General features: G+C 40.2%; 1 protein-coding gene and 1 non-coding gene across 2 annotated transcripts in view; one reads left to right on the top strand and one right to left on the bottom strand.

Moving 5' to 3' along the window:
• The first annotated feature begins 1,794 nt into the window (after positions 1–1,794).
• trnas-aga (transfer RNA serine (anticodon AGA)) lies at positions 1,795–1,876 on the top strand. Its single transcript has one exon. It is a non-coding gene; the product is annotated as a tRNA-Ser (tRNA).
• A 4,819-nt stretch (positions 1,877–6,695) lies between these two features.
• Positions 6,696–24,502, bottom strand: part of grb2b (growth factor receptor-bound protein 2b) — a 30,102-nt gene continuing 12,295 nt past the window's right edge. The window contains exons 3-6 of the mRNA XM_067616231.1: positions 15,014–15,111; positions 10,908–11,030; positions 10,122–10,290; positions 6,696–8,960 (exon numbers count right to left, since the gene is read on the bottom strand). Of these exons, the coding sequence (XP_067472332.1) occupies positions 8,775–8,960; positions 10,122–10,290; positions 10,908–11,030; positions 15,014–15,111 (576 nt within the window). The 3' untranslated portion in view covers positions 6,696–8,774. The remainder of the gene's footprint in view (positions 8,961–10,121; positions 10,291–10,907; positions 11,031–15,013; positions 15,112–24,502) is intronic.

Genomic DNA, 24,502 nt, shown 5'->3' on the forward strand with positions numbered 1-24,502 from the left:
TAAAGAATAGCAGATGGAGTTGCAGGTGGAGGATCAGAAATTGTGTGTGTGAGGTTTAAATCAAAATGTATGGGATATTTCTGGAAAATGTATAGTTTTTGATGCACACATTATGGATGTATTAACTTTTTTGTGGGAGAAACAGTAGTATGCTCCCTTTCTTGTTGTATACTGCAATAATAAACAATAACATAAATAACTGATGCAGCACACCCAAACACAGGCTAGCTAATATGAAGAGTAAAGCAACAGCAGTCAAGTAAAGGTGACGCAAAGTCTCGTAGCTTTCCCTTACACTGCTGATAACTTGAAATGTACTATGTTCATTTTATCGTAAGTTTTGCATGTGAAAGATTATTCTGCAAACGTCAACCGTTAGGTATAAGTTAGCTTGCGAGTCACAGCTTCTTATTGTAACTTTCCGGTCCACCTTAAAAGCGGCATAACGCCCGTAGATGTCGCTGTTCAGCCATTTTCAAGCTAATTCATGAGCTGAAAAATGTAACAAATAGAGGGAAGATGAGATGAGAATGAATCATAGAATGAAATGGTCTTTAATTGATTTACAATCCTAAATCAGGATAATTTTAACTGTAGCATTTCTTTCTTATTGCCCTTACTCATGGTAAACTGATTTTCAGCCTTATTGCTATTTCTGCCTATTTGCTGTGCCCCTGCTTGCTCAGTATTAAAAAGTCTCAAGAAACCAATACTCTAGTATGACAGGGGACATTGCAGGGTATCATAATCCTCAGTTTTATCCTTTTAAACTGTAGCATTTTTTCTTATTGACCTTGAAAACTTTATTCTATATGTGAAAATGCAACAAGGGGAGATTTCACTGCTTTTTTTCACATCCAAACCACATTGGACCAGGTCCCGATCCCAAACCACTATACTTAAACTGGTCAAATCTGGACTAGATTATCACAGAGAGGCTAAGGACTTTTTAAGATGCAGTTTCAGATTTGTAAAACCTTTATTCTATTTGTGAAATCTGAAAAAAGGTCAATTTCACTGACTGGCTGGCTAGAAATTCATAGCATGATTCTCTTCATTTTGTTGGTTATGGCCATGTAGAGCTCCTCTTTTTCACTTAAAAACAAAAGGTAGAAAAGTAATTTTTACCTTTTGAAATAGGCTACAAACATAAAATATCTTTATAGTGTAAATTTTCTTTACTCACTCCTCCAATTTTTCTTTTAAAAACAAAATGATGTTCTCTCACCCTTCATCAAACTGACCATGGTTAACCTTCCTCACTGCATCTTCCAAGGCCATGCCCCCTACTTGTGACAATGCCTTTAGTGTGGCCTATGTCAGAAATATCAAAATTCAGACAAGTCTAAATACATGTTTTTTGATCTGGACCTAGTCTAATGGGGTCTGGATGGGGAAAAAAGTCATGAAATCCTTTTTTCAGTTTTCACAAATAGAATAAAGGTTTCACAAATCTGAAACTGTGTCTTAATGAGGAGTCTCCTTGGTAATCTAGTCCGGAAATGACAGGTCCAAGTTTAATGTTTTTTGATCTGGACCTGGTTTAATGTGGTCTTAATACAGAATAAAGATATAAGGCTACATTTCTTTGCACATATAAAAATGTAAAATAAGAGTTCTTGTGCCCCTACTCAACATTATTGTCAGCACACTATTCATATGACTCTATGTAGTTGGATGATATGACACAGATATAGCTCATCATTTTTATACAGTCTGTGATAGAACTACATCAAACTGTTTCCACATTGAGATATACATTCAATAATCTCTGTGCTAACACATTGTAGGCAGGTTGTCGTGGCCGAGTGGTTAAGGCGATGGACTAGAAATCCATTGGGGTCTCCCCGCGCAGGTTCGAATCCTGCCGACAACGACACTTCTTTTTTTATGCTTTCTCTTCAAATAATACCTCTGATCCGCAACTAAAGCACATTTCCACAAAATGATTACATCTGTGGGCGAAATGTCCTGTCCGTGTTCACAGGGCAACACTGGAAGTGAATGATCATCGGCTACGTGACTGAAATCACTACTATGTTAGTTAAAAATAATGAAACAGCGCCCCCTGCTGCTCAACTGCATGGTATCGCTGTGGATTTGATTTCAACACATACAGTCCAGATTTTTAACCATTCGTGGAGACTACGCTTTTCTTTTAGAGGCAGGTGTTGTTTTGTGTTTGAGTCTATGTACTTTGTCACACGCTGGTTCAATTATACATACAATTCAACATGGCGGAAAAGAATGCACTGAAGGAATACAGCAGGCGATATGACCATTTTATACTTAAATATATCCATATGTTATATTTTTCTGACATGCATTCTCACTGGTTGAACGAATTTGGTAGTATCTTTTAGAATTATCTTTATTGCCTGTATTTTATCATGTCAGATTTTGCTGCCTTAATTTTGCAAATTAGACTGATAGACACAGACACACATCTGCCCCATGTTGACCCTTGTGACTGTTTTGTGCTTTCAGATTCAAACTAGGTGGCAAATTGCAATTCAAAAGTTGCATTCAAGGCCAAATACATGCACATAACTAAAGCAAAATAAAATCTGTGCTGAGAATTTAAGTCCTTTTTCCCTGATGATGGAGGCTACAGTCTTTATTATTTTCACTCTGCATACAAACCTGAAAATGTGATCACCAGTGAATCATGGTGCAACGTGTGCCCACACACAAGTTCTCCCACTCCACATGTTCACACTTTCGTTATTACTGGTATACTGGAAATTACAGAAAAGTGACATCACAAACAGTGGAGATGAGCCAGTAGGTGGCAGTAATATACCATAAATGAGTCAATAGAAAGCATGCGGCAGTGTGAGTTCACCAAGTCAGCTTAAACAGACCCGAATTCACCTAAAATAATGCTGTTATTTTCAATATTAAGATTTCAGGAGTCCCAACATTTGTCTGCAGCTGTGTTTCTATGCTAATATATGAAATGATTTAGCAGGATAAGCTCTCCTCCCACACCTCACCTCTCAATGCTGTGTACTTGTCTTAACCTTAAAAAAAGACTTTTTTGCCATGTTTGTCAGGTATTTGTGAGATATTTTCTAGCAGCACTGTTTAAAGATATCTCTGTTAAACTGCCTTACTACAATGGCAGCATATGATAGATAGATCTAACTGGAGGCTCGGGAAAGTTTAGATCTTGAATGAACTTTAGGCACTTCAAACGTGACCCTGAAAGCACCCACAAAACAGCCACAAAGGTCAACACGGGGCAGGAGTGTTTGCGCTCATCTCATCTACCTGTTTGCCGGTGGGGAGTGGAGTGGAAGGTCTCAACCTTTGCATGCCAGATAAATGCATGTGCTCATAGAGTTGAAACGAGTGATCTGATAACTCTATCACATATCAGACACCTACACAGGGACACAGATTGTTTCCATGGGATCACGATTTAATATATTGCTTGAGGGAGTGAGGGTTAAATGTCGCCTCGGTGGCGGACTGCTGCCCACTCAGGTGGTATCATTAAAAGCAGTAAACATGGGCAGAAACAGACTGCAAAGAGCTCAAGCAACCACTGGTCTTTGTTGTTTTCACCCTCAGCTGGAGTCAGAGATGACGTATAGTGGGCAGCAAATCTCTCTTTCATGCACTGGCTTTTATTTCTCACATCTACCAACCTCAAACAATATCTAGCTGTCTATGAACAAACATGTCAACATGTGTCCGTCTACATTGAATTGAAAACATCAGTGGCTATAATTATGATGCTGAGGGAACTCGCACAAACGGGTCACACTAGTTCACACGCTGATAATAATCTTCTCAACCCTGCACGAAATGTCCTCCTCACTTGCAAATCCTCAAATCATCTTAAAATGTCAAAACAGGCTTTTAATGCTGGCATGTGCCTGTTGTCGACTACTAAAACTGCACCAAACAGCCTCGTCCAGCTGGAGAGGCAAAACCCCCCGGGGTAGAGTGCTTGTGCTTGGGTCTTACACTCTATTAAAGCCTCTCATACTTAGGTGAGACTTATTTTTTTATGTAGTTTTGCATGCACAATGTACTCAGAAAACCTTGATTTCAATTTTGTCTGAATTGCTGTCAGGGCCACCAGTGGTTAACAGAGGCCACTGGGTTACATTACTGGTAGATGGCATTAGGATGAATGGAAGCACTGGAGCGAGCTGATATCTTTAAAGTCGCCTCCCGCTCAATAATGTGTTTTTCTTCTTGTTCCTTCAGTTGGATGTTTGAGCTTCACTGTGCAGGATGATGTATATACAGAGTTTGACACTAGAAGGATGTTTTCACATTAATCTGCTGAAAGTAGAAAGTTTGAGCTCATTGAAAATCAGATTTTAATGGGCAACCTACGAGCATGATTTGTGACATCACGACTAGTTTGGAAGCCAATCCTGGTTCAATATTCAATTTACACAAGTGTGATGTGGAAACTTGAAGCCTCCAGTGCAAAAACACTGAGAATGGACTTTACAGTGAAATAGGAGACATCTTGTGTCCAGCAGTTAAACTTTTGAAATTTACAATATTTTTATATTCATAGATTCAGGAATTTTTAATGGGGGAGAACGAGGAGATGCAATTTTACGGATTTTAATAACTGAATTTTTTGTGGAAAAACCGTATCAGACACAAATGATTATTCAGAGTATTTTATATACATGTTAAAACATATCTGGAGGGGATCTTTAAGTACTAGAATAGATTCCAGATGAGAAGGCCAGAAAGAGGACAGCAGCACTGATGTAACTGTCTGCTTAAGGCAGCCGGTGACAAAAACGAAAGCGGAGAGGAGCCAGATTGGGGGGAAGAGCTACAGTGGTACTCAGAGTGCTAAAGTCAAAATGTGGAGCAGACAGTGCACCAGACCGTGGCTAACATGATGTTAAAGATCTCACTGTGCTGCAGCAGAGTGCAGCATGCAGAGCACCCCGGGGCGTCTCTCTACAAGAAATGAAATCATCCGCTTCCTCTTCGCTGCACCCTCGGATCAACTGACACATGCACATAATCTGCACCTCAAGAGCAAGAGAGATGCTTCGGATGGGTTTCATAATGAAATGAGGCCTCATGTATTGAGTTGGCGTTTTGCTAAAATTACTGACTGAGTCACTGCCGATGCCCTGGTATCTTTAAGAATTCCCTTTTGGTCATAGGTAGAGGATGCAGCGCATTTTCAGATTACAGCCAAGATGATTGCATACAACACCAGCAGCAGTAGCTACGTCTGGATGGGCAAGATCACCCAAAGCTAGGATGTCAAAAAGGTCAAATGCCTCATATGACCATATGGGTATTTTTCATGTTTTAGTCCATTCATTGCAGACCAAATGAGCATATTGTACTGTTTTTGTGTGCTTTTTTTCCCCCTGTGACTCCTGTTTCAGCAAGGAATTGAAAAATCTAGTCTTTAAATTGGCTTCAGACAGCCAATCCATCACAGTGAGTAAGATCATTATGGTTATGCACAGCTCAGAGCATGGGTTGTCTTGAAAAGATGTTGTGCTGGTGAGCTGCTCTGTTCTTTTTGTGACATTGGTGTTTTCCGGGTTTGATTTTACAACCACAGCTAATGACTGCGGCTCTCAAATCCTGGTATTTTCTAAAGGTTCCCACGAACAAAGAACCGCCATTCACAAATGAAAAACAAATTTGCGCTTTCAACTGCATTAACGAGCAACAGCAGATCTGCCAATGATCCAAACTCCACAGACTTTCACTGTGATGGTTTACTCATCACACGCAAGTTTCGAGTCTGCAAAATGATTACCATACTGCACTGACATGTGGAAACCACCGGCTGTCTAGGTGTGAAGATGCATTTATAAATCTGACACAAATAGCATTGAAAAATGGTCAGCAGCGATGGAAAAAAGCAAGGAAAATTTCTCCTCTTAATATCGAGCTGAATTTATAAGACATGAAATGTCTTGCTCTGATTTGTACACTAGCATATGGTGGCTAATGTTAGCAAACTTTAGGTATAGCTACATATTGCTGTGTTAGCTTGCTGAAATCTTCTCATGCTATTACACTACATTTTAGCATACCACAAACATTTCAATGGTTTTGTCACAAAAGTAAAACAAAACGTTAACACTTTGTACTGGAAATGGAGGGAAATTCAATGTGTCATCCTGTAGTTACCATTTGTGGCCACAGAGGCCGCTGTTTAGCAAATTAGTCAGCGATTTAAGTACTCTCGATTTTTAGGAGAACACCAGTATACTCGTTAGATACTTCATTAATAAGCAATAACATACAATGCCACTGATGCAATGCACCCAAAACCAGGCTCGCTAATATGGTGAGAAAAGCAACAGTAGCTTGAAAGTGAAAATGTACTGCTGCCGTCGCCACCTACAGGCAAAGAAAGGAACTGTGGCTGAAGTTTTGACACATCACCTGCAGGCAATGACTGTTATAGCTGCAGTTCTTTTGTTTTTTTAATATACGCTATCGTGTAGGTATTTTAGGTTTTAGATTTCCATTTTGGAGGAACAATAGTTATAGAAAAGAAAGAAAAGGTTGAAACACTTCAGGTTGGCGAGGGTAAAACTGTTATGATGACTCAACACATTCCTCCTGTTGAGAATCTGCAGGCTACTAAACATGAATAAGTGAGTTTGTGAATTTTTGAGCCACTTACCACCCAGTTCTATGAAGTATGTCTAAAATATAAACCACAAAAATGATTCTCATTTTTTAATAATTGCATTTTATTAATTGAAAACAAAACAAAACAAAAAAACAAAACAAATGCAAATAAAAAAGAGCAAAAACAAAAAAAACAGTATCATTAGGTAAGACAAGGCGAGAGACACTTAAATAAGAAGAGTTCCATGTTGGTGAGGACAAAGGTGGATGCAGGTTGATGTAGGAAGGGGGAAAGGGGGGCGTTGTTGGATGGGACAGGTTGGATTATGTACACTGTTTCTCACTGCAGGACTGGCAGGCCCCGGAAAAAAAGGGGAGGGGGGCTCAAAGTAGCAGGTCGGAGACACTGAAACACCAGAGAGAAAGGCACTATCCAGAGAGAACAAGAAAACAGAAACCATTAACACAAACACAGTAAACAAACACACAAACACACTGGACCAGAGCAGAAATCAAAATGTCTGACAAAAGAAAAAAAAAAAAAGTGCTTGACCACACGCCACATTGGACAAAAGAAAAAAAAAAAAAAGAAAGGGGAGAAAAAAATCTTTTACATCATTTAAAGCTGATCTCTCAACTTTTAGCATAAAAGACAATCTCTCAGTTTTCTGAACTGTTAATCTGTGCCAGCCGCAGATCTGCACTGGTGATTACACAATGTGATTATCCAAACTCTGCCTCTTTGCTACGTGCAGGTATAACAAAGGAGGAGAGCGTCTGCGTATGCATGCATGTAATGAATGTGTTTGAATATGCATGTTAACTACCTGTACATATCCTCATACACCACTCTCTTTATGAATGAATATCGACAACATTACTAATTCAGCATGTCTTTTTAAAATCCCTTGCGTGGTTGTGTAGTTCAGTTCTCCGACCGTGCTTCCCTCATGTTAATGTCTACGGACTCAGTCAGCTACATTCACTGCCCAAGTAAAATGGCTGCAATAAATACATTGGCTTTGAAAAAAGGTGGCTGACCTTATACAGGGCTTCGTAATACAACAGCTCTTGCAGCATTCATGGCTCTACTTGCTGGTCAACATTAGCTTCCTGACAGGCTTAGTTTCTTCTCAGAGAACTAACTTTTACTTTTCTCGCATTATAGACAAGAGAAACCTTCTCAAATGGAATTTATGACCCCTTAAATATCATGCTGTTATTATCTGAGAGCCCTCAGATAGATTCAGAAAAAAAAAAAAGAAAAAAAAAACTTGACTGACAATTCAGCACATTCTAGAGCTACTAGGTCTTATCCAGACTAACAAAAGATTGAACATAATTTACAAATGGAAAAAAAATACAATTTGTGATGAGAGGTAAAACAGACAAACACATACAAATATATAATATATATTCTTAAAAAATGGATTCTCTCTATAGTTGATTTATTTATACAGCCGATGGCTGATGTACAATGCTCACGTGCCAATGATCTTACACATGGAAACTTGCTGTAGATGGCATCAGTTTTTTTTTCTCTCTTCTTTTTTTTGTACATTTTTTTTTAAAACCACTTCTTTTTTATATTTTTCTCTTTTTTTTCTTTAAAACAGAGTTAGGATTTACCGGTAGGCATTTCATTTAGGTGATTAAAAACAACATGCGGCAAAGAAAAAAAAAAGAGAAAAAAAAAAGAAAAAAAAAAAAAAAAACACAAAAGAAAAAAGGCAGAATGTTAAGAAGTTAAAGGAGAAGACAGAAGCAGCTGTGGGACTTCTAGCGGTAGAATCATTTGGTTATCTTCACGGTTGGTGCACTACGCTTAAGTTTCTCTGCATTTAGATTTCCCTCAAAGACAGTTCAGTCCTCGCCGAGGCATTCACTGGGGAGGTGAACATTCTCAGCGCAAGTTAAAGTTGATTTTTGCTCAGCTGCCACCCACACAGCGCCGCCTACGACAGCACTACTCCTGTTTTATCTCTCTCTCTCACTTTCAGTTGTTTGCGTTCTTCCTGTCTGCTCCTGTTATCGTGGGATGGCCAAGAGGGGGTGAAGGGGGTGGTTGGGGGGGTTTGGATGGGGGCTGATGAGATCAAGAACGATGATGATGATGGTAATGGTGATGGTTGCTGTTGTTGTTGTTGTTGTTGTTGTTGTTTACATGGTCTGACTGTTTACATGTTCCGATTGACAGGTGTGACGTAGTTGCGGGGGAACATGCCCGTCTGGCCGTGGCAACCGCCTTTCCACCAGTTGGGGTCAGAGTTGTCCAGGACTTGGATGAAGTCGCCGCGTCGGAAACCCAGCTCTCCTTCCTCCTGGGGGTCGAAGTCAAAGAGCGCCTGCACATATGTGGGATGCTGTGCAAACAAAACAAGGAGAAAGAGGTTGCAGGCAGGTTAGTGAGGGTGTAATGTGATGAAAAGACACAAAGAAAGAGAAAAAAATCAATAGTCCCCTCGCTGTTGTGACCCTATGTAATATTCTGGCACCAGTCAGGCAGTCACAAAAAAAATAATTCACAAGTTCAGTGGCTGACTTTCAAATGTCACTGATTCTCCAGAGTCTGACACTGAGCTTATAAGATTTATACATTAAGTGAGCCGCAACTCTTCTGAAGCTTTTATGAAACCCAAACACACAGAAAGTTCTTTCTCAGTTCTTCCTTCACTTGCTGATGACAACATGCACATGTTCTAAAACAAAACCATAACACTGACAATACAGAGCAGGTGATGAGGTAAATACTGCACTTTTGTCCCAAATTGGCAGCAAGTATTTAGACAATGCCACTGAGCACTTTGATGAAATTCGCTGTGGCTTCTAATAGATTTTTCATTCTGGGGTCTACTGTCAATGAAATTAAAGACCTCATTACCACAATCATCAGCGTAAAGGTCAATGATGGATGTTAGTATGAACTTACTGAGAATAACGCTGTCACAGTCACTCTGATAATACTGGAGGTTTTCTTATTAACATATAATAGTTTCAGTTGGAGTGATAAAGGACTCTCACTGCATCAGCTGATCACATACATGGATAAAATAAATCATGTCTATAATTCTCACCTGTTTGTTTTCTCCTAATTAATATTTTAAATATTATGTATACAGTAAAACCAACAGAGCGTGTTGTTGGCTGCTGTTATCTTGTTCTGGTATCACAACTCATCACATTATCATCACAACTCTAAAATAAAACCTTGGTTTTAAGTGTTAGAGAGGAAAGCACTGGTTGTTTTTTTTCAACAGGTTGCTGACCACAGTGCAGAACAGATGTGTCCAATGACATTCCTGCAAGCAATAGTAAGTTCACATGTGGTTAAAGTGACAACCGACATGCTCTCTCTGGTTATAGAGTGCAGCACTCACCCTTTGCCACAAGTTATCTAGACTTGACTGAAGGAAATTATCAATATGAACATGTATGGCTGTCAATTTGAAAAGTACATCCAATTATATCCTCTAATAAGTTCACCTCTAAATAGTTTTGTTCAGTCTTAGGGATGTAAGTCTTACCTGGGGGACCTGCTCTATGTCTCGCAGAAAGATTTGCTGATTACGGGAGACTGAGGTGGAGCGGTGGTAGTCCACCAGCTCGTTGAGCGAGTTAAACTTCACCACCCATAGGAAATACTTTCCAGCCCCGTCACGAAGAACCTTGAAGTGCTGGACGTCATTTCCAAACCTGCAAGAGGTCACAGAGGGGGGAAACTTTGAGGAAGGGGGATCTTCACAAATATTTCTGACAGCCATGTGAAGTTGTTGTTGAAGGCATTGTGCAGATTTAAACAAATGCAGTGGAACACTCAGACATTAACCTCACTTATCAAATGCATTAGGCGTGTCTGTGACAGACTGCTAAGTGTTTAATCAAATGAATCAGTCACGCCGGTAACAGACTGACATTATTACCAGCTGACTAGAATCAGGACAGTCCAGACAGTTGTTAAGATCCATATCTTAACAACTTTACATGTAACCTGCTGTGAACCAATGAGTCTTTTGGGAAGGTCAGATCGGAAAGACAGAAAAGAGGAAACGAGCTCTTTTAGTAAGTATTCAAAAAATGCTGATTAGAAAAAACACCGGTCAGCAGAGGGCAGCACAGAGACTTCACAGGAATAAGGAAGTGGTTGTGCTGATGACTCAGAGGGACCAAGTATGGAAACTTATGAACCTGATCAATTGTCGGGAAACTGTACACTGATTTAAGGATAACGTGAAATTGTATTAATAGATAACAGCATGAATATGAATCATATTTATTCCCCTTGAGTGATACATCTGTGTGTTGCTACTTACTTCACAGAGAGAGAGAAGTCCCCCGGTGCACTCTCGCTCTCTCTAATGAGGAAGGCCCCGTCGTGCCTCTGTTTGTTTAGCATCTCTTCTGCTTTGGCCCGAGGAATCTTCCCGAAGAACCACCTGGAGGAGGAAGGAAACAGGTACAAGTGAGAGTCGACCCAAAGCCACCACTTAACAGTCTTCTTTTTGCATACATCTGACTGGATCCATTCAATCAATAACGGACAACGCTGTAAACATGATTATTTTGGGTACAATCACACTCACATTTACACCTAAAGCTATACAGAGTTTAACTTTAGCTCAAGTGTGAGACTGTGGGAGGAAACATGAGAGCACGCCAGCATCACACCTCTTGTTGGTGTCGGGTTTGAATTGAGGAGACAGTGCTAACCACTGACCCATCGAGCTGCCCAGTGATGACAGTCAATGAGCTGAATTGTACACAGAAATAAATGTAATTCAGCATTCACTCTGAATGTCCACGGCAGGAAGCAGGGAATAATAAATTAGAGTAAGGGCCACATACAAGGAAGTAGATTAGTTATTAAAAATCATACCAAGCGAAGCCAACACAGGAAAATTTTGTACCATAATTCTCCAACTGTGCAGTGTGATTCTAAGTCTAAAAATTGAGAAGGATTATCTTTAAAAGAAAAGATCAGATTTGAGATTTAATCTCACCACTTTTGAAGTAGCATAAATTAATTATTTGCATGTGTGCTACTAATATATCACTGAGAAAACTCTGACAGAGGGAATAAGTGAGAGTGATAAAGATAGAGAGGAAGAGACAAAGCCTGTGAAAGCTCTTTACTAGTGTTAATAATTAAAAAGTACAGTGAGCCAAAAGATGACATCTTGGCTCCTTTACACGTAGGTGAAAATCAATAATGAAATGGCCAACTCTTAATCTGCTTTGGATCTGTGCATGACAGCGCAGCAGGCCTGCACACCAAGTCTCTTTCCCTGTTTGATAAAAGTGATAGCAGAGCAATTAATGGAGCCAAGGAAACGAAACAGGATGAGGAGAATGACTGGCATTATCATCAACTACACACACACACACACACACACACACACACACACTTTACCTCTGCAAAAGGGAATGGTCTAAATCATTCATGCTGTTAATTCTATTGCTTAGATTGCAACACAAACCAAAGCATTAGCCACAAAAACTCAATTCTGGCCTGATGACTGTTGGGTGGAGAAAAGATCTGTGCACAGACAGAGAGGACTGTGACTTGGAGCGGAGCCACACTGTATTGTGCCCTGCTGTATAGCACAGCTGTGTGTAGGTCTGTGTGGGTGCCTGGTGCTTTCGGGTGGCACTTCATTGTCACCACAATGGGAGACAAAGGCACTTCATTGCCTCGTGACCATTACTGTACTGGATAGTTTTCCACTGTAACCTTTACGGTAATTCATTCTACCCATAAACAACAAGGTGCAATACTATTTCACTAAATTACCATATTCCACTACCTCACCAAGACAAGTCTGACTCAAATAATACACAAACATAACTAATTAAAAGGAGATTTTCTTGAAAAAACAACTTAACTGAGGACGTCCAAGGATGCAGTGACTCAATTCGACATGAGGAAACCTCTCACAATGACAGGAGTCTGATCTGGGGTACATCTGGGATCCAGTCTTAGTGGAAAATTGGCCTATTTCACAATAAATGATCTTTGATGGAAAGCTTTTACTATGGCGAGCAGGTACTGGAAGTGCATGAGTTTACATTAACAGCCCCGCCTTGATCATCCGCTACATTTACAAAATTAAACTCTACTCCTATGTTGACATGCAAGCAAGAAAGCAAACAAAATATGTGAACACACTATTTGGAATTAATTGCTTGATTAGCTCTGATAACTATATTTCACAGCTGCTCTGTATATTGCCACACTTTTAAGTTCTCAAACTCTTCAAAACTTCCTGGCATTGGTCTTTACTTGTAAGTTAGTGTTTGCCAACTGGTGGGGAGCAAATACATGATGCAGCATTCTTTACAAAACAACAACCACACGCACGGAGGAGCCGAGGGACGGAAGGGTTTTTTTTTTTTCTTCCCCTCTTTAAAGCAAAAAGCTTTGGGACACATGATGTGAACATTAACCAGGTTGACAAACTGGACAGTGATGAGTGAAAGGGTACAGTCATAGTCTAAATATTAAAAAAATAAAATTAGAATTAACCTATTGTGAAACGGAGCAGTTGCAAAACTAGGCACTGTTTCACTACGTAAGTGCCAGGGTACAGGAAGAAACGTCAACAGATCTCTTCTTGTGTAGAAATGTCAGATCCTGCACATACACAGCCTACTAAATGCCACAGCTGTTCCTGCACTCTTTGATGTGGTTGGGTGAGTGGCAGGCAGGAAAATTAATCCTAAACCCCTGATGAGGAAGTAATATTAAAGTAATGGTCAAATTGAGGGGTGAAAATTAAGCAGAGATAACAGCACAGCACAAATCTCTCCTGGTGTCTGATGACAACTGGTAACAATATGTCAACATATATATGACTCATAGTCTGCTAATCAGTTCCCTCTTTTCAACTTAACAAATTCTGTCATTTTGACAGTAAGTAGCATACATAGCGTTTTTGTATTGACCTATTTGGACAATTAATAAAAGCTGAATAAAAAAAACACCAAAAAAATGGTTTTACTGTTTTGTTTCAGTGCTTGAGCCGAGCAATCAAAATGATTAAAGTGGTACTGCACGCTTAAATGTGTTTTTTGAGCTGTAAATTAAATTAGATGACTGTACTGTGATGAAGCACATCAAAGCTGGTGTTAATATTGACATTGACAACCAGATTTATAAAGATCAACATCCCATCTACTGTTTCAAATCAGCCCTGAACCCTGCAAGATCAATGCTGACACAGAGTCCACCGTTTGGGGCGTATGCACGTCATGAAATTTATATTAAAAAAAAAGAATGTTAACGTCCTAATGGCTACGTACTGACAGTCCCCCCACGGACACACACACACAACTCTGGGTTGTTGGTGAGATCTGTGCCATTAGTCTGGATCAGCCTACCTCCTCCGGCTCGTCTTTGGCGTCCAGCTAGGTGCCAGCCTCCGTATGAGACTCTTAAAGACGTCTCATAATGACAAATGCCGGTTCAGTCAGTTCGCATAAAATCAAACCGGTTTAATCTCGTACACCGGACCAGACCGGCAAAACCAGAAACCGACCCAACCCTACTTTCCGCATAATATTAATGTGCAGAAAACGTCGCGCTCAGTATGAATATGTTGAAAACTTTGTATAAAAGCTGTAATACCCTTGAGAACCTTCATTATAATGATTATGAGAGGTTCAGGGGTACAGATGTGTGAAGCCCAGCTAAATATTGATTCCTTATAACCATAATAAAGACTGTAAACACTTGAAGTATTATTACTTCACTGGTACAAAGTGGAGACGATTTGAAAAAAACAAAACACAACAGGAAAGACACAAGAAAACCCAATACAGTGACACCCCCCCCCTGAAAAAAGATAAAGGTACATCTGTTAGCACCCCGGCAATGATGCAATAAGGTCAATATTCAATTAAGCGCTAGAGGCCTGGAGCACATTAATAAAGAGAGAGCTAATCTGGCACTGAGCGCAGGTCTAGAGGTAATGTCCTCTAAGGATCCTGCCAGGCGTTCTCTAAAGTGGTTTCACACAAACTCACACACACAAACACACACTTGACCAAGGCATCACGTACAATCAGGTCTCATAAGAGTGAACCGGATGGTGGCAGTTTAAGCCTCGTCAACCTGAGCAACTGATCAAATTAATATCAAAATAGTGTTTTATTTCAGACAGAGCAAAACCAGCAGAGACTCGCTTTCTTTGGGGTTCTCATGACAACCTCGAGTATACGGTAAGTAAGCATTGTTCCTCCTCTCAGTTACACCTACAGGGAGGGAAATACACACCCTGCTACTCTAATGGATCTGGAGGTTCACATCCGTTAGTGCAGCAGAATTCATATATTGTATGGCCTGTATGTAGCACACTTTGACAGATACACAAAGACCAATTAAAACCCAACATTAGGAAAAATTGGTATGCAGAATACTTACGGATGAGCTTTCATCTCTATGTAATTCTTGGGGATGAAACCATCTTTTCCGTTTAGCTCTGCCTTGTACCAGTTCTGATCACACTCTTCATTTAATACCTAGTGTTGACAAAAAGAGAGAGAGAGAGATAGAGAGAGAGAGAGAGGGGGGAGACAATCACGTTAGTGCCATATAAAAATGTCAACAATGGAAAACAACGATAAGCAACCAACCTACTAAATTAGGTTTAGAGCATTAAATTTAATTTCCTGTGACTTAGTAGGGTGCATGTACTGCATGTTAGATAACAGCCAGGTAAATATTAGGAAATTACAAAATACAATTGCAAATACAACCACATGGATACAGTTGATACATGATGGATACAGTAACAGCTTCTAACTAGCAAAAGGAACAAATAATGTGTCTAAATGTGAATAGAGAAGTCAAAGGTTCACTCATTTCATCAGTACGCCTGAGTGACGCTGAGACAGCTGCGAGGGCATTCATGTCTGACACAGCGAAGGTGTGTTGGGCTACTGGTGCATCAATGCATGTCCAAATCAATAAGCATGTGCCACTATGATCTATTTGTGAACAAGCTTATGAGAGATGGGGGGGGAGGAAGTTCACCTCCACACTGCAGCAGCTGATATATCTTCAAAAAGGTTCCAATAAGCGTTGTTCCATTCATAACTTGAAATGATTTCTTTTGGGATTTTTTTTTGCATGTGAATGCCACGTCACCCTATATGAGTTTGTGTTATTTAAAGAAATACACATCACAGAACAGAGAGCGGGTGAGAAAGTGTGGGTATACATGTTGCTGCAGATACAGGGCATGTCTTTATAAAAAGGTGTTAAAGGTTTCAAAGCACTTCAACGATCCCCTGAAACAAGACAATCTCTTGGCCATATTGGTTATAAAACCAGCCTTATTTTGAAATTATTGGAGGTCAAGTGTGTGATTTAGTACGCAATCCTACTGCTGTACATCACCAGCACACTGAACATCCTATAGTATTCGATGTCATGTGAAATTGTTCCATTTCAGTGTGTTTCAGCAACATCTAGACATGTACAAACTTCAGAGGAAATCTAAGCAACGCCACTGAGTCATGTAACCTCCGTCTGAATGACATCGCAAAAAACAGCCAAAGGCCATTCCACGCACTGAGCCTAACTTGTGGCCATCACAGACTGAAAGCCTGGAAAACAAAACAACAACAAAAAACAAAAAAAGACACAACACACATGTCGCACGACCGAGCTGTTTGAGTAGTTTGAATTAAAGCAGTTCACTTCTCTCATCCAGTCAGTCAGACAGACAGACAGCCCTGCAGTGAAGAATGACTCAGTTTTACTCAGACGACTTTCATGAGTCAAGTTTGTTAGAAGCCATTTCTTTCACTGTCTTTCAATTAATCACTTCCCATCTGCATTATTCAAAGAGAATAACTTTTTTTTTTTTTTAGCTTAATGCAGCGTCACTAGAGTTCTCTGCGGACAGCTGACAATCCTTAATGCATATCAGACTCAAACTTTTTTCCATTTGTCCCTTTATTCTCTCCACTTTTTATTTCTTTGCCTCCCTCTTCCTCTCCCCTCAAATTTATAATTTCCCCCTAGCCCAGCCCGGGACAGCTGTCCAATTGGCCCGTGTGCGGCGTGAGTGGTCTGGGTCTATTTGCTCCAGTGAGCTTGCAGAATGCCAGCTGTCACTGGCCTCCCCCAGCTGCTAACCCTGCACCAGACCAGCATTACTGGATGAGGGAGTGGCCTTGGCCCGAAAACGTGAGTTGGTGGGAATCACGAACGGGGGGGAGTAGGGGTGTCGTATGTAACGCAGCGGACGTACAAATATTTGGTCACTCAATGACAAACACCCAACACCTCAACATGTCTTACTGATACCATGAACTCAAAATGACCTCCTTATCGCTTTCTGTCAACAAACACACGCACACACTCTCCAAGTATCGGACATTTCTGTCCGATAAAGTGTGTTTGATTTAATTAAGTCCTGCATGTGTTGTTGTCGCCCTAAACCGCTGACTCACAGGAAACCTCATTTTGAGACGCTAGAACAGCGCCCTGGGCTCGCAGTCATGAGCTGCATGTGATGGTGCGAGTGACTGATTTGCTTGATCTATGTACGCTGGAGTAAAGCAGATCCAAGGAGTCAGGCTCACCGCACAGTGTGCCTGCCCTGAGGCTGTTTTAGCAGAGCTGAGTGGAAGGAAGAGGTGGCGTGTAAAGTTAGTCGATGGGAATGCAGAAACCATATTACTTTACACACACACACACGCATACGCAGACACACAGAGGACTGCAACACTTTCACCACTTGTAGCTGAGATACTTTAAAAACAATCAGAAAGATCAACAAAACTGTGGGAGTAGGAAATATGCTCTACTGCAGTTTTGTAGGTGGCAGAGTTGTCAAGCAGTCAGAGAGACAATGCTTCATCCTCACAACAACCCAGGTTCAAGCCCACTTGTTGGCAAGCATCTACTCCTCTAAAGCGCCCTTAAGACCCTGCCAGCTCCAGCAGCACTGCTCAGTTGAGACTGCACTCTGACCTCCCTCCAGGAAAGCAGAAGAACTTTTTTAACTTGATGAATTATTCTCAGTAAACTGATAACAAGTATGCACACTGTGGTAAAGTAGAATGAGTCTGCAAGTCTGAAAATAAGAACAAGATGTCACATTTTACAATGCACCTTGAAAATATAAAACATTCATTACAACATCAACATTAGCTACAATAGGAACAAATCAATCGACAGAACAGGGGAGGAAATACAGTAACAAAAAATAATAATGATAAAATCATGAATTCTTTATCTGTTGTCACTAGCCAGATGTTGAACTGCATCTTGGAATACAATAAATTAGTTACCATATGCACGAGATAATTAAAAACACATAACACACTGTCTGCTATGATCTACACTGAACAAGGGCCATTGAATAGATATGCAAAAAAACCAGAAAGTAAAGCAGGGGTGAAAACAGATAAGATGTCAGCAAGAGGACAACAGCCATTAGAATCACCTCTTTTCAACCCACCATGCTAGTTAATACAACATCTGTAAAACAAAGCAGCTTTATATCTCACACTGTTAAATTATATCAGTGATATATCATAAGTCTGTAGGAGAGACTGTGTGGCAGACAGCACAACATGCCACTGGTCCACATGAACTTGGGTAACCTTACGTAATTACCCAGTCTACAACCAAAGTTAATAATAGAGCACAGCAGGTGCTGCATTATACTCTACGCCTAAAGCTTATATGAATTGCTAAGATGCTTATGTGAATTTTCCAGGAGATTAAAAAACAGCCGCCGTTTGCATTAGGGGTATTCCAATCAAATTTTTTCCTCGTCTGATATCTGCATTAGAATCACTCATTATAAACGCTTTAGGCTTAAATGTAAACCTGCCATATTGCAGCGCACAGTAAAACGTAGCTGACATCAAGTGAAACCGAGTGGAGTCACATCTTTGGTGCAGTTAAGAGATGTGTTCACATACGTCTCAGTAATGTTGACTGCAGGGCAAAGTACAGAATGACTACTAAGGCTCTATTAAACAAGTATGAAACTCATCCAGGATAACCACACGTACAAACATGCATCAATCAATCAAAGCGAGTTGTCAATTAGAACATCATATATAAACATATCGGTCCGTCTTCGTCTCAAACAGTTATAGAATTGTTCTTTGCAAGTTTGCTCAGTTAACCACAAAACAAGCAGGCACAGCAGGCTGCAAATTTGCTTTCAGAAGTGGGAGAACACCAAAAGGAATAAAGACTGCGTTTCCCATGAGCACCACCGCCTCATGTTGTAAAGATCTTGGCTAGTGTGTGCATTTGTTTTGGAAGCGAGTGAAATAAAAGAGTTACTTAATTTTAATACTATTTTTCTTTTTTAAAGCTCATAGCTGTTTGCATAGCGATGACGTCATCTATTTATTTGTGGCTATGTACGATCAATAATTGTAATATGACAATGGTGAAACAGTAAACTTTACTGTACTATTTTTAGTACCTTTCATACTTAGGTACTAACTTGTAAGGCTGTATTCACACCAAATCCAGCAATGCGGAACCTTCCTGCAGGGTTGTGCGGACCTGTTTATTTGTGCTTTAGAATGTAACCGCTGTGAAAATGTTTTATTTATCTGATTCACTCCTTTGTTTCTTGCAACATCGCCACTCACTCTCTTCATTCATTCTCTAGCTTGCTCAACCACTGCTCTCTTTCTTTCTCTTTCTCTTTTAAAAATGAGTCAGGAGACCGAAAACAGATTTAACTTTACTTTTAACGCTATCAAATGAGGAGAAATGTCCTCCCCTTGTCCTTGTACTCCCTCATGCTACAATGCTACATGTAATGTAAACAAAGGCTCTTCCGCTCTGCGTGTCGTAAATCATTTTGTCTGATTTCGTGGAGAATCCGACCCGGTGGCAGGCATTTGGAATAACTGTACAGAAATAGCCGATCTTCTCGCTGATGGTCTTGTTTGCTTATGTAGGTCATATAGAGGCATCATGAGACTGTTTCAAAACCAGTTGAAAGTTCTTTAAGTTCTTTAACCACAGCTTGTCAGATACTGAATGACCTCGATAGGGACTTTTCACAGAGACATGTTTACATGTCAAAGTAGAAAAAGCAACCCAATCATGTAAAGATATATCAGTGGAACCCCAGAATATAAATATAGACCTGGAAATGAAAATGATACGTCTCCTTTAATGATATTATTAACGCCTTTGCATTTCCTCCTATGACACGTCAAAATGTCTGCTTTCCAACAACAGCAACAGCTCTGCTGCGGTGATGGGGTAAAAAAAGCACATATTTTCCACCCAACCCTCTTATTTTTAAAATTTTCATAACTGTAGTGCCATCACCCAAGTTTTTTTAGCTCAGCGTCTAATGTTAGCAGCACTGTTGCAGACATCTGAGCTGCTACCTCAAGCTACACTCCAATTAAAGGTGTTTGAGTGAGTAAGTGAGTTTGAGAGAATAAGTAGCTGCATAATTAGCTCTACTAATGCTACCTTTTTAAAAGGAATATCATTATCTATTTGACTGCTTTCAGTTTCTGTTTTAAGTCAAGTCTAACATCTTCTGAATATACATATCAAACAAGACTCAAATCTCTCCCGTTAATAAGTGTCTAATTGTGGCAACAAATCTGAGGAGTTATCTTTTTTTCTGAAGCTCTTTAAAAAGATAAAGACGTCCAGCCTGGAAAAAGCCAAAAAGTATATTAACTAAAGCCCAGTGAAAATGTTTGGCTTTTTCAGCTTAAATGCTTACAGGTCTATCTAGGGGCTCTCAAAACTGAAAGAATGGCAGCCCATGAGGAAAAGCAGAAATAAAATATTTGCTTGGTTGGCAGTTTTTTAAACCATACAGAAAGGAGACAACCGCAGCATTGTGTCTGACTGAGCTCGGCCTCTGTGTTCCAAGCCGAGCCAGCATCGTGCTGTTGCACTTCTGTGGATGATAAGCATTCCCTCCCTCTCACTGAAGATTTTTTTTTTTTTTTTTTTTGTCTTTTTAATCTGATTGAGCCACAATAGTTGTAGGAGTTTCTATTTGAGAGGCTAAGGTCCATGCTGGGGATTATCTCCTCCACAGCTGCCACTGTAGACTCCCTCCTCCTCCCCCTGTCTCCCTCTCTCACACGCACACTAAAATATTACAGCACTTACCAACAAACTCATGTGTCACACTAAACACGGATAGATGTCACTCACACGAGACCTGGGCCCACGACATTAATTCAGTATGTCTCTGTTAAACCATGAAATCGTACAATACTTTGTATAATTCCCTCTGATAAACAGGGAGGCTGAGTTTCAGCCTCATTATTAATCTTCCCGGCTATGTGGTCTTTACACTAGAGATTTATTTAGGCAGATGTGGAGAAACTAATGCAATACAATGTGATTCCCTCTCCTTTATTCTGTCATCTCATGAAAAGCCAATGCAGCAACTCACATTCTATAATCATCTTCAAGTATTTTTTTATTATGTAACAGAAATTATAACTGAAAAGGACAGAAGTTGCTATCACCAACTATTTCTATAATAGTCAGACAGATTTTTGCAGGGTCGTTGCTTTGATGTGGACGAGGTACGAGTGATGACAATAAGAAGATTAGATTAAAACCCTTACTCTCCCTTTCATGACCACCTAGAAACAGAATGTAAGAGCAAATCTTTTATATAACAATAAGTTTCTTGATAAAAGAAATAATCCTTATTGGATAAGGCGTACATAGGACCCACTCACTTAACATTGCCTAACATGAGATGGAAGTAGAGAGTGAGGCACAAGGGCAGACGGACAGTGGGGGCTGAGAAAAAAAAAAAAAAGATGCTAAATAAACCACATGTCTGCACAGTCCACATGGGATTGCAATAAATCAGGAGCAGGGATTACCCTGGAGTGTGAGTTAATCTGAGCGTGAGGCAGGTCAGCCAGAGAGAAAGATAGACAAGCTAAAGCTTCATCAGAACTCAGAGGCCAAAAGCCTGTTGGGTCTGCCACCAATTTTAATGGACCTCATATAGAGCCCCTTCTGCTGTCTCTCCTCTGCTGTCTCAAAGCAGACAGCAACCATGACGACATCAAACACTGATAATCTAATCAGACCACAGAAAATGATCAGTTATAACAGTACTTAGTGACATGCAAAGTGAAACTCAGCGTCTGGTAAGAGCCAGTGGACTAAAGCGGAGAGGAAATATACATTTTAAGGAACCAGAACAGCACACTGCAGATCACGAGAAAAGAAGAAGCCTTTTTTTTTTGCATTCAACTTTCATCTTTAACCAACAAATTTGGTTCACAAATTTAATTCAAATTTATTAAAATATCTAACATAATGCCACAGAATCAGATAAAGAAGTGGTTTTTCATGTGGTTTCTCAATAGACTAAATGTGCCCTCGGTTCATGTGCGGACACTGACTGAGTGAAGATGAGAAACTATATAGATCACCTGAAATGGTACAAATCTAGTAATTCAATGATGATACTGCACCTATTTCTGGCCAAGAATGAAGATGTTCAAAGACTTTGAATTTGTAAATGATAGGATTTTAATGTGTCTGTGGAGGCATTAGCTTGGTTAGTCCTTAACAGAAATTGCAGCAGATATTATTAAGTCATCAGCTGGGCCTGGCTCACACCCCAAAAAGAAAAAAAATGAAAGTTGAAGTTGTAGTAACAGTTGCCTAGGCACATCTATGTGTCTGTGTGTGTACGTGTGTGTGTGTGTGTGTGTGTTTGTCCGTGCCAATTGTGTGGTTGTCCTGCAGGAATGGAATTTGAGGCCTGGTATTTTGACATACTGGCGACAGCGGTGACCCCTGTTGTGGCACCAGATTTTACACAGGGGATAAAGAGCCTGAACAGCACAGCGCAGTATCTAGATAGTACGCAGGGGTTGTGGAATCTAAGAAAGAGCGAAGTACTGATGTAATGATTTTAAATACCCTCATAAAAATGAATAAATGTGCTGCCTTTAACTGATGATATGGAGAGAGATTTTAAATCACAGCGGTCTGGGGGTACGATGGGAGTGGGGGCGCTTGGCGTGAAGACCCAGACAAAGTAAGCTTTTAGCAAAACAGCGTTAGAAACACAAACAAAAAAAAGCCATCAGAATGACTGTGACCTCCTTTGCTCCCAGCAGGAAAGCAGCAGACATGATTCAGGACAGCTCCGAGTCAGGGAGGCAGTGAGTGCCACCCTGATTCAGAAAGACAAGAGGTAGGGATTACACTGGATTCCAGTAAATGAAGGCTTGTAACACTCTTGTAATTAAAATAATGCTTGAGGCCATGACCACATGGGGAGCCTCCCTTGTAGAGCAGAGACTGCTGCTTCAAAACACGCAGTGCACGTCCGACCTGGGAGACCCTGCAGAAGAGGCTGACCGTGGTTTCACATGGTGATCCAGCCCACCGAAACGTGAGGTAATAAAGCAGTGACACCGCCACTACTAGAGGCGCAAACATGCTGAGCTGTTTTCTTGATTTTTCTTGAACCATTCTGTATAATAACATGTTTTTGAGAGCCACGAGTGGTCCAGACTGGTTGAGCATCAGTGGTATGTATACTCTTACAGAAGAAGAAAGCTGAGTAGCAAGTTTACATGAACTGAAAATATCATTTCAGTCTCTTTATAATGTAATTTAATATATTGAGCCGCTGCAAAGGGTTCAAATTGTACATGCCGTGATTAAAATAGCTACAGTACACAAACCGAGTAAGACTGCGTGAGTGTTTAAAGTTACACAATCAGGGAAATTTGAAAGGATGCAAGTAGTTTCATATGTAATGAATGAATACAATAGCATTGTATGACGTCTTTACCAGCCTTGAATCAAAGCTAGTGGAAAGTTACTGACGGGACACATGGTGGACAAGGTTATACAAATTCTACATTTCATGCTACGAAAAAAAAAAAAAGATAATTCCTTTTGTCATAATGCCTGAAAAAATAATGGACTCGCCAGCCAAAACAGACGAGTGGTAAACTAAAATTAAAACTTAGTGTGATCACTGATATGGAGGATAATTCTAGCACTCCTTTCTTCCTCCAACAATAATTTGACTACAGCAGCTAGGGGGAGGATCCTGACTTACATCATGTTGTTGTTTATCACAGCTTGACTTCTCGGCACAGTTTATTTTGGCAATACCCTCTAATGACTTAAAAAAAAAAAAAAAAAAAAAAAAAAGCGACAAAATCTGTTGTGCAGTAAACAGATGTGGAACAACTGTTGCAGTTGTACAGCATTAAGAGCAGGCTTGTTGCTGTCTGATGCTAGTGTGAGCTTTAACAGCTGTTACTGAAGAAATTAACCAAACAATGTGTTCTTGCTTAGAGTAGCACTGAATCTGAAGTCTTTATATGTTCAAGATCTATCACCTTCTCAGTTATGTCAAAGGATATAGGTCACTACGCCCATATCAGTTATGCATTTATGATGCACTAAACATCATGTCAACCCATTTTTTTGGACTATTTTTCACTCATACGCTGTGCAGAGAGATAACTGCAGTTGAGTAGAGAGAATGATAACGTTTGGTTTAAATACAGCTGTCAGTGTCTTTATGGCACATCAGGAGGGAGTGATGCGGAGAAGAGAAGCAGTGAGACCTAATTACAGCTCTCTGACTCAACACTCGGCGAAGAGCAATGAGAAGAAGAGGCAGAGGGAGCCACAGAAGACAGAAGACCAAAAAACAAGCTACAAACAGTGACAGAAGACAGATCAAGAGAGATAAATAGCAAAAGCAAAAGAAAGCGACAGAAGCTGTGAGAGAAAGAAAGAGGGAGCGAGCAAGAGAAGAAGACAGAGGAGCACTTAGAAGAATCACACTCTTTGTGATCAGCTTAGGAAAACTCCTCAAGGGCAAATAACATAAAATGAGGGCATCTCTTTTTCAGAGCAGCCAAACTAGCTATG

Source organism: Thunnus thynnus, chromosome 17 (assembly GCF_963924715.1).
Source record: "Thunnus thynnus chromosome 17, fThuThy2.1, whole genome shotgun sequence".
In the NCBI taxonomy this organism is placed as follows: domain Eukaryota; kingdom Metazoa; phylum Chordata; class Actinopteri; order Scombriformes; family Scombridae; genus Thunnus; species Thunnus thynnus.